Source organism: Rutidosis leptorrhynchoides, chromosome 9 (genome assembly GCF_046630445.1).
Source record: "Rutidosis leptorrhynchoides isolate AG116_Rl617_1_P2 chromosome 9, CSIRO_AGI_Rlap_v1, whole genome shotgun sequence".
NCBI classification, from domain to species: Eukaryota; Viridiplantae; Streptophyta; class Magnoliopsida; order Asterales; family Asteraceae; genus Rutidosis; species Rutidosis leptorrhynchoides.
The window spans coordinates 250,723,920-250,735,604 of record NC_092341.1 but is presented as its reverse complement, the minus strand read 5'-3'; the positions used below and the strand labels follow the sequence as shown (position 1 = coordinate 250,735,604).

At 31.8% G+C, this 11,685-nt stretch overlaps 1 protein-coding gene across 2 annotated transcripts; it reads left to right on the top strand.

Annotated features, from left to right (window-relative positions):
- Positions 1 to 7,581: 7,581 nt before the first annotated feature.
- On the top strand, positions 7,582 to 10,797 carry LOC139867121 (uncharacterized). Of its 2 annotated transcripts, none has more exons than XM_071855452.1 (2): positions 7,582 to 7,615; positions 8,396 to 10,797. In XM_071855452.1, the coding sequence occupies exon 2, from the start codon at positions 8,439 to 8,441 to the stop codon at positions 10,476 to 10,478; it is 2,040 nt and encodes a 679-aa protein (XP_071711553.1). In that variant the 5' UTR covers positions 7,582 to 7,615; positions 8,396 to 8,438; the 3' UTR covers positions 10,479 to 10,797. The 2 variants fall into 2 exon arrangements, with proteins under 2 accessions (XP_071711553.1, XP_071711554.1); XM_071855453.1 differs by lacking the exon at positions 7,582 to 7,615 and adding an exon at positions 7,905 to 7,956.
- Positions 10,798 to 11,685: the final 888 nt, after the last annotated feature.

Sequence of the window (11,685 nt, the reverse complement as noted above, 5' to 3'; positions counted from 1 at the left end):
TCAAAATTTTTGAATTACTTTTATATATTTAAATACCCTTCGGTTGTTTTCGACGATTCGAGAACAATTATATGTAAATAGATACATATATACTATAACATGAAAAGGTAACAATGTATTAATTGTTTGATACCGTACATTAAACTTATTGGTTAAAATATCTATTTGAATGTATATGATAAGTTAAAATATTTATTATTAAAATTTATTTATAAATAACTTCCAATGTGTATTTAAAAACTGATTTATGTATATTAAAAAGATATATACATATATATAATAAACGATAGTAACATTCGTTTATTGATTCAATTGATATTTAGATAAGTTAACCAAAGCGTTTAAGATGAACCAGTTAAACACTAATTTGTTACAGTGTTTTCAAATTGTCACATTACTCAAAATGCTACAGTGTTTTCGAAAATCACTATTTGCTACAGTGAAATTGACTTTGCTACAGTAAATTGCTACAGTAAAATTTGACTTTGCTACAGTAAAACACTATTATAAAAATGTATTTTAACAAATAGCGAGACGATGATTTATAGAAGTAAATGACCAAAACACTCGAAAGTTTAAGATACACTTTGAGTGATATAATTAAGGGATAATTTAAGGCTATATTTTGACAAAGGTACGTGTCACGAAATGTAAAATGCAAGTTTTCTAAGCGTACAAAAATGCGTTCGAGAAACCGGAACGGGGACATAAGTCGAGTGATGACGTACGACTTATCGGAACAAAAATTACAAGTCAACTATGCACGTGAATTTAATATAATATATAATTAATTATATATATTATATATATTATATTTATATTTATTTAATATGTCGACAAGCAAAATGTTAAAAATTTGTGAGCTGTCCCAGGGTGCCATGCGATCGCATGGCCTTGAAGCATAAATCCCATGCGATCGCATGGGGTGCTTTTTCAGGTATGATTGCTATAAATTGCAGTTTTTGGCTCGAGATAATCACACACATACATATTACTCCGTATTTATTTTATTTATTATTTATATTATTATTATTATTATTATTATTATTATTATTAATAATAAGATTATTATTAATCTTATTATTTTTTATTATTAGTGTTATTATTTTTGCGATACAAAAATAATAATGTACATCAAATATTACGACGGAGTGCTGTCCAAGTAATTTTCAAAATGAGTTTTCGAGCAAGCTAGAGCTAAGGAAATTATGGGTTATTGCCAAGGAGGTTATGGGTAATGTTCGGGGGTATTTTTGTGAATCAAACCTCGTGTTTATCATCTCCGATGCGTCTACGTGCTTTCCTGCAATATTGTATATCAATATTAAACAGTGAGTTTCATTTGCTCCCTTTTATATATATTTTTGGGACTGAGAATACATGCGCTGTTTTATAAAATGAATACAAAAACTAAAACTGATATGCGTGAGTTTCATAAGATCCCTTTTACTCTCTACGTTTTTGGGCTGAGAATACATGCAAATGCTTTATTAACCGATATACAATATTTATATGCGTGAGTTCATTGATCCCCTTTTATACATATTTTTGGGCTGAGAATACATGCGCTGTTTTATAAAATGAATACAAAAACTAAAACTAATATGCGTGAGTTTCATATGATCCCTTTTACTCAATATATTTTTGGGCTGAGAATACATGCGACTGTTTATAAATACTGAAAATACTAGATTTATATGCGTGAGTTTCATTGATCCCTTTTACTCTCTACATTTTTGGACTGAGAATACATGCAAATGCTTTATTAACCGATATACAATATTTATATGTGTGAGTTTCATATGCTCCCTTTTTAAATGCTTTTGCAATATATATTTTTGGGCTGAGAATACATGCATTTTATTTTAAACGCAATGGATACAAGTACATACTAAATTCTATACTGAGTTTGAACCGAAAATCCCTTAGCTTTGGTAACTAGTAACTGCCGGTTATAAGAACTGGTGGGCGCGAGTAGTAGTATATGGATCCATAGGGCTTGATATCCCCGTCCGAGCTAGAGCACTAGCCTTTTAACGGACGTATGCTATTTGAGAAGCGTACACGTTGGTTTGCGTGTATTATTAAGATGATTATACAAAGGGTACAAATTATATAAACATTAAAGTTTAGTTACCAGGGTGCTCAACTTTGTAGAACCGATTGATAAACGTTTCGGATGAAACAACTGAAATCTTGTGGTCCACCTTTTATTTAAAACATAATGATAAACGTTTTGAATGAAACAACTGAACTTTTGTAACCCACATTGATATACGGATTATGAACTCACCAACCTTTGTGTTGACACTTGAAGCATGTTTATTCTCAGGTTTCTAGAAGTCTTCCGCTGTTTGCTCATACGTGATACAAGTTATGTGCTTGGAGTCATACATGCTATATACAAGAAACTTGCATTCACCAAACCATTACCATGTATCTTATTTTGACTGTATTGTCAACAGATGTATTATTGTAAACCATTTAAATGGTGATTGTCTATACGTAGGAATCATCAGATGTTAAAAACCTGGAATTTATATATTCATTTATGAAATACCTTTTCAAACGAATGCAATGTTACAAAACGTATCACATAGAGGTCAAATACCTCGCAATGAAATCAATGAATGACGTGTTCGTCCATATGGATTTGGAGCGATCGTCACAGATTTCATCAAAAAGTCCGATGTCCTAGTTTAATCAAACCGAAAACATACACAAACGAGCAATTCTACGCATACAATCAACAATACAACAATACACAAGTGCTATACTATCATAATAACATCAAAATTAGTAAAAATGACTAAAAATGAAAAAACTAGGGTTAGGGTTTATACCCTAATCAAGAATTGATTAGTATAGACGCGTAGAGGATGATAGGTGAATCCGGAAATGATGAGAGCTTCTTGAAACAATCAACAAATTGATGAAGATGATGATGGTTGTGTGTGGTATGCGACGGCCAAAAAAAGAAAAGGGAGGAAGGAGAGAAAAAGATTAGAATGTGATTAGGTTAAAAATGGATTATGAAGTGGTGTTTAGAAAATGAGTACACTAGTTACAACAATTGCACATAACACCCCCCCCCCCCACAAGGGGTTCGGCCGATCCATAGCATGGGGTTGGGCCCCACTAGCCCAATTTGATAAATTGTTAATTAGCTTGTGGCCCGAACGTTCGAACGAAACCCGTAACGCGAAAACACCGCTACGCGATTAAATATTCGGAAGAATAACACACGCGCGAAAAATAAAATATATAAACACTATATATATATATATATATATATATATATATATATATATATATATATTCATATGACATAAAAACATCATATTTAAAATAATTAGGATTCTAAAATCTCAAAAGTCTGACCGTTGGTTTGAAAACCGAAAAGATTCGCCGGATAGAAATCCACGACACGCAGAAAAGTACAAATTTAAATACGAATTCAAATATTCATATAACACATAATAATTAATATATTATTAATAAAATAATAATATATATCATAGAAATGACGTGGCACGAATATCGATTAACGAAGTTAAATAATAAACGGTAAAAGATAACGGAAAAAGTAGGGTCGTGACAACAAGAGATTTTCTTGAGAGTCACTGTTAAAGATACATCCGTACAGTGGGAGTTGGCTCGGGATGGATAATCGGGTTTGTCAAAAGACGTGAGCACGTATGTGGTGGGTGTTCCAATGGTGAAAGCTAAGGCAGTTATGTGGAAGATCAAGGGTGTGATAGTATTCTCACACGGCTGCCTTGATGGTGTTATCCACATGTTTGTTCTACCGACGGGTTTATTCTTTGTTGGAAAGGTAAATCGGGCGGATGGAGTTTTGTACAGGTGGATCGCTTGGGCGATGGGGTTCATTGGGTCGGGTCGGACTCAAAAGACCCGTTATCTCCTAAACTAAGGAGGTAGGTGCCATAACCAAAGAGTAGTTCTTGTTTCCCATGCTAGTAACATAAAGATTGTATTATAGCTCAGCGGTATTTTTTTTTATGTCGAAAGACTTCACTTGTTCGAAGGTTATCGAGTGAAGTGCGGCGTGATTCGGGTGTCTCATCTGGCGGTATCAAAAGGAGGTATAATTACCGGGTCAAGTTGTTATTGTGGGATGATATTGATGGTGATAAAGTCAGGTTAAAGATGAGTTTGTTTAAATACTCCTTCAAGTGGAGATTGTTAGATATAAAGGAGTTTTAAATAAATAAATGGGGTTAACAATATTAGTGCGTGGTTGGTGAAACAAGTCAATAATGTTCATGGCATCAAACGTGAGTTTACATGTTGAAACGTGAAAACATTGATCGAGCTTAAAGTCCTTTTTTGGGAAGTATAGTGTCACGTTTGGGGACATATGTCACCAAATGTGAGGCTAGTTACTTTAAGGAATTGTTTCACAATTGGACTTCCGAATTGTTTTAGAAGGATTCGTGTACGATTTGTATCATGGTTCTAGAATAATCTTAGCTTGCTCCCTAAGCTATTGTTTTCTCCTATAAATAACCCCATATGTAACCTGTAAATTATCACCTACAAATTTTAATGAGAATTTCTCGGTGGTTCGTCGTAGATTAAACCATAGCAATATTGGATATAACCACGTTATATTTTTGTGTTCTTTTACGTTCTTGCAATTTATTTTCTTTGTTCACTTGAATTATTTGTTTATTGTTCGTGAGTTTGATAACTTGGGGTTATCAAGTTCTTGTTGAGGCTCACTAATATTCCTAACAAGTAATACATAATTTAGAAATAAATAATACTAGTCGTTAGATAAAAAAACTCTTTACAATTTTTATAAACTCAGTATAGTTTATAGTGATTTATTTAAGCGAGAAAATCTCTCTATGAACGAGTACATTAACTCTCATATAGAGGGTACAGCAAGAATAATCGAACCTCTTGAAAACGAGACCTAGTACCGATTAAATTGCACATTATTCACATCATCTAATCACACTCTCTTCATAAACGATTTGACATAGTTATTTAATGTGTCCACCGGCTTTACTTTGACATCAACACAAACAAAATGTAAATAGCATTAAATTGAAATACATAGTGAAAGGCACATGGAACGCATGCTCTTGTGTGTGTTTGCTATCGATATGTTATCCCACACATGGATATATAAATAGCATTAACTTGTAATCATGACCAAAATGTTAACATTTAAATTTAAAATTCCACGACACAAAATATTAATGTCAATTTATTGTAGGCAATAGTGCACCCCGCACATTGCGATTATGTTTATTGGACAATGATAAACATAGCCTTTAGGGCTACGTTTTAGCTTATTAAATTTATGTTTAAAAGCTCTGATTAATTAATTATAAACTATAAATGTTTCTTTTTAATATCGACTTTCCATATATAATTTTGAGATTAATGTTATTTATGATGGAATTGTTTTATATAAATGGAATAAAATTAAATTTGGTAAACTTAAACGTAGTCCTAGAACTACGTTTAACATTTTTCATCTTTATAACCCAAAAGTTAATTAACCTTATATACACCATTAGAGAAGCAAGATTTAGTCGTTTTAAATATTGTGATCCGTAGTTTTAATATTAAACATTGAACTTTATTTTTTTATTTTTTTTTTTTTTGGTCTAAAGGCCAGTAGGCTTCTTTTTCAATACTTTTTTAAAATTTTATTTTAAAGTATATTTTTATTGTATAATAAAATGTCTGTGCTAATTATCGATATGCGTATTTTAATTATAAATTACTGAAAAGGTGATTCCGATAAAGAATTAATGTATATATTATACCCATATATTGTTACAAACGAATTTATGTCGCAATGTGCGAATCATATATACTAATTAAACAACGTTTAACGTATAGTGTGAAATATAAATAATATCTACAATAACGTATGCGGGTCATCGCTCCACTTTTTAAACTTTTTTTTCATTAAATTTATTTTATATAAGATTACTGCAAACAATTTTATGCTCCAAACTATGTATCATTATTAATATCGAAACAATCTATAACTTCTATTAAATATCTAAAATGATGATGTCATTATTTCACAATTTAACTCTTCATTTTGCTAAAAATTATCATTTATAGAAATATGAATGATGTCATTATTCTTAATTAATTTAAAATTAGAATATAATTATTTATTAAAAATCTATCTGTAGTACTCCATTCGTCCCATTACAACTGTCCACTTACTTTTTACACACAGTTTTAGAAAATCTCACTAACTCCATTCTCCACCAATCAGAATTCTTCTCTCTTCAGAATAACCTCTTCTGATTGGTCGAAATACAAAGTGGACACTTGATATGGGACGTCCCAAAATAGAAATGTGGACACTTTAAGTGGGACGGAGGGAGTATCTAATAAATCCATAATGATAATGTCATAAATAATGATTATTCAAACTTAAAAAAAATTCAAAAATAAAGAAAAAAAATTTAAAACTCACATGATGATGTTATTAATATAATTAATTTTTTTAATAATAATATTAACATCTCAATTGTATAATACATGAAGCATTAATCTTATGATAAAACACCTACATAATCATATGTACAATATTTGAAGCATTATGTACAATCTTATAATAAAACACATCATGACAATATGTACAATATTTGAAGCATTATGTACAACCTTATGATAATACACTATTATGATCACATGTACAAACTTTGTAACAAATTGTATAATCTTTTACAAAATACCTTATGAGCATATGTATAAACTTTGAAGCATATTGTACAACTTTTATATAATAATTGTATTTTAATTTTTTAAATAATTTCAAAAGGCATTTGTTATTACTAATAATTATTAAAAATATAAATACTTCAAATTTAAGCAAACTTTATTATTATAATTATAACTATTATTATTATTATTTTGTTTTTATTATTCAAATACAGATTTTCTTTACGCGATTTATTACGTTACATATTTATGCGAAATATATGTCCCAATAAAATGTTGTAATAATAATAATTGTAATGAAAATTGAAAGAGAATGGTGGGAGAATAAATGTAGTTCATTTATCCTGACTAAATTAAGTACATCAATATGTTTGTAAAAACATTCACTTAATACATAAAATATATCATTACACTGTTTCGTTTAATCAATCCCGCGATTTCACGGGTCATTTCACTAGTATTTAAAATATTAAACGAAATCATTTTTTGCACTAAGGCACAGACCATCTATTAGCTCCTTATTAAACATGAAGAGATACTAAAGTAAAAATCAGTTACCTAGATAACCCGAGAATGACCCGATAATTTGACCCGTAAGTGATTGGACCCACAATTCTCATTCAATGTTCTTTAATCTTTATTATTTCCCCGCCCCCTTCATCTGATTCACCAAACAAACACCAACAAAAACCCGCAATAAAACCTACTCTTTTTCATTTCCTATAAATATACGTTTTCTACGATCTATTTCGTGATTTAGGTTTACGATCCATAAAATTGAAATACTCTTCTGTTCAATCAAGCGCCATTTCATTAAATTGATGTTCATCTAGCTTAGTTATTAAGCTAATACAAATAAAAATCTCAAAAGTAATCGAAACCGAAAAAGGTATGACAGATTGTTCAGTTTTATCTATATTTATTACTTTTGAAATTAAATGCAGTGATATGGACGTATTGATTTATATTCGTTTCTGTTACTTCAATACATGCTATTGTCTGACACGTTTCTGATTCTGATCATTTTTTATTTTTAGTTTAATTAATTAATTTTGAAGCTTCGATTCAAGTATGCTATTGAAATAGTTGGTGAATAATAATTAGGTTATAAGTTCATATCAATCTGTATATTAGTTTTTTGTTTGTGGATTAGTGTATGTATTGATTCTGATTGCAACTTGATGAATTGCAGTTTTGATAGAAATGATTATAAATAGCTTCTGTTGAATGGTATGCTGCTTTTGTTTATGAATACTGACTGAATTTTTGTGTAGATTTATAATGTATTTATGTTATTTACTTGATTATATTATATAATATAAAAAATAAAAATACAAGTTACATTCATATGAATTTACAGTCTTATAAATTACGCATACGTTTGGTTATAGATAGATCGTTTTCATCGAAAATTTGTTTTTTTTGGTTGTTGTTTGAGGTACATATGGGACAGGAAGCCCTCTAATTTTGCAGTTAAACATATTCATATAGGCGTTTTATGAACATTTTGTATGAAAACGTAAATTATAGAATATATCCAGTTTCTGTTTACTTGTGGGATTAACGTAACAATTTTGTAATTTGACCTGATATTCATATTGATATAACTAGATCACCTTTGAATTTTATCATCAGGATTATGATAAATTTTTTGTTTGTTCTGTCTTAGGTCAACAGTTTCTTGAAGTTTTAAAATCAGTTGCTTTGTTTTCATGAATCCTCCAAGTGAAGAAACCATTGAAGATGGTAACCAGAGAAAGAAATCTGTAAGGTCTGTCAATGGTGGTTCAAGTGTTTCTGGAGCCAAAACCAGAAGGTACTCCATGGGTGCTGTAACCACTAGTCGAAAAAGTCTTGCAGATGAAGGTAATGTTATACCGAATTATCTAAGAGCTTCAACTGGTTCCTGTCACGATTTTTGTAAATATGGTCACAAACATGAAAACTCAAAGTCAAAGATTCCTATCGTGTTCAAAAGAACAAAAGTAATCCATAAAGATAAAGTTGTAAAAACTGTAGTTCCAGTTGAAACAAAGAAAACAACCACATCGGTCAAAGTCAAACCTTCTACGGATCCTAAAATCCGAACGCCTGCTGAACCCATTTTGGTAAATAAAAAGGATATTTCAGTACCTGTTAAGAAAGCACAAGTTTTAAAACTGAATGCATCAACAAATGGGAAAGAAACAAGAAGTGAGCCCAAAACGTTGCAACGGTCTACTTCTCTTGTGAGACCGAGTAGAGTGACAGCGAGCTCCGATGGTTCAAAAGGGTTTAATGGTGGGATTAAAAAGAAAGACATAACAACTGTTAAAAAGATGTTAAGCACACCTAAAACAATTGCCATTAAAAAAGTTCCGACTGAATTACAGCCCCTTAAACCTGTATTTGGTAAAGCTGCAAGTTCAACGGCGTTAAAACATAAGAATAGTAAACAAGAATCTCCTTTGAAGGATCAGAACAGACTACAGAAAGCTAATAACAAGCGAAGCATTGCTGACAAGGTTCGGACGAAAAACTTGCTTGATGTCGAGTCTGAATCCGAGATCAAACCCGAGACTGTGGAGTTTGACTTTGCTCATCCGGATATTGACTTGAGTAATCCAGATATTGACTTGAGTAAATCGGATAATGGGTTTATTCATTCAGCTTCTGAGTCATTTTCGGGTAAGGATGTTGTAGAACAGGAGTTTACTGAGGCTGAATCCGAGATTCAACCCGAGAGTTTGGAGTTTGATTCTTCTCATTTTGGTGTTGACTTTAATAATTCCACTTCTGACTCTTTATTGGGCAAAACTTTGCCTGAAGAAGAGTGTGGGGATGTTGATTACGAGGTCAAACCCGAGAGTGAGGCATTTGACTTAACTCATCAAGATGTTGACTTTATTCATTCCACTTCTGAGTCATACTCGGGCAAAAACGGAGAAGAGTTTTTTGAGGCTGAATCTAAGGTTAAACATGAGATGATGGAGTTTGACTTTGTTCATCCAGCTTCGGAGTCTTTTTCAGGCAAAAGTGTTGCAGAAGAAGAGTTGACGATCATCGATCCAGTAAATGAAAGCATTTTCATGAATGAAGAACTCGTAGAAAAACCATCTATCGCACCTATTGTAGTTGAAAGCTCAAATTCATGTTCAGACAAAGATCTTATAGAAGATGATGAGTTAATTGCACCTGCTGTTTCTGAAAGCTCTGAATCTTTTTATGATGAAGAAGTTATTCTAGAAGACGATTATGAATACACTGATGATGATGAAGAAGAAGAAGTTGAAGTTTCAGAAGAAGAGTTCGAGTCTGAAACCGCGAATGATGGTAAAAAAGAAACATCAGTTGAGAATCAAAACAAGATCCCAAGAAAAGGCAGAGTGATAATGCCGGAAGATAAAGACGATGAAGCTGTAAAGCTAAGGTTTAGAAGGGGACGAATTCTTGACGTTAAGTCTGAAAATAACGGTCCTCGAAGGCTCAAATTCAGGAAAGGGAGAATCACTGAGGATAAAAACGTCAATCAACACGTTGCTAGAAGAAGTTTTGAAAAGAATTATGTTGAAGAAAAAGGTGATTTGAGCGTTGCTTCCGAAAGTGTCGTTTTGAAGCATCAGGGTGAACAGGGAAAGAAAGATGCTCAAGGGTTGTTCAATAATGTTATAGAAGAAACGGCGAGTAAGCTTGTCGAAACCCGAAAGAGTAAAGTGAAGGCGTTGGTTGGTGCCTTCGAAACTGTAATCTCTTTACAAGATGGCAAACCGTAATGAAAAACTTTATATTGTTCACAAGGACTCGGCTTTTAAAAAGGAATTGTAGATGATAAACTGGTGCTGGTGAGGTAAGTTGTTATTTTGATTTTGATGGTTCTTTTCATTTTTCTTCGTTTTGACTTTGTACTAATAAATCGAGTTGTTATGGGTGTTGCGACAGTTGGTTATTCTAATGAAAACTTGCGCACATAGTCGAATATGTGCTTGATCTGTATATGTTTTGGTTTTATGTTGAGTTGATAAAATCTAGGGTTTGTGAGACAGTGATGACAATCTTTTAGTGATGTTATTATGTACTTTGCTATTTCTTATAACTCGTATGATACGATTTGTTAATACTTTGCAAATGTGGCTATGAATCTATGATTAGTATGGTTTGTATGTATTGTGATCAAATTCATGGTGAATAGTTCATCTCTACGTTCTATTACGCTACAACTAGTTGCGGTCATATCGTTTTCGAATTTGATACTGTAATGAGTTCTTCTCTATGTTCTGTTTTACTTGGAACTGTGACATGGTTAAACGATTTATACTTTTCAATGGCAGCATTAATGATTTTGTGTCATAATAAACTGCATAATTTTCGAATTTTTATTTACATTGATAAATTTTATGTCGTCTTTCCCTGTACGACCAAAGACAATTTACAAGAACTCCTAAAAATAGAACTTTGGATAAGTGTAATCACTGGTGCTACTTTTTATACTCAAATGATGCACAAATAACTGTAGGGTGACTTATATGATACTAACATGTAGTTCCAAAAGATAGCATCTTGGATAATAAGTTTGAATATTGTAGGCATAGGAAGCTTTGTATAGTGCAGTTTTATTAGGAGGACGAGTACCGTTTTTGACCAGCTCATTACGTGCAACTAATTCTTCTCTCTATAACTAAGGAGTAAAACAGATAAAACCCAGTGGTGGCTATGATAGTTATATCGTTGTTTTAGAAATCATATTTGAAAAATCATACCCCCAAATGCAACCGTGACCCTAAATAGTTTCTAAAGTTGATTAAATGATCTTCCAGAGGAGAATTTAATTATCAATGTAGTGGGAAAATCATAATTCAATTATGAGTAAGACTAGGGAAATGACCCTAAACAGTTTAAGACTCTTAGGTATTAAGTGAATGTAAATGTTAAAGTCATTTAGTTTATTCCCCTGTGGAACCACGGATTCCCACTAAAAAACTT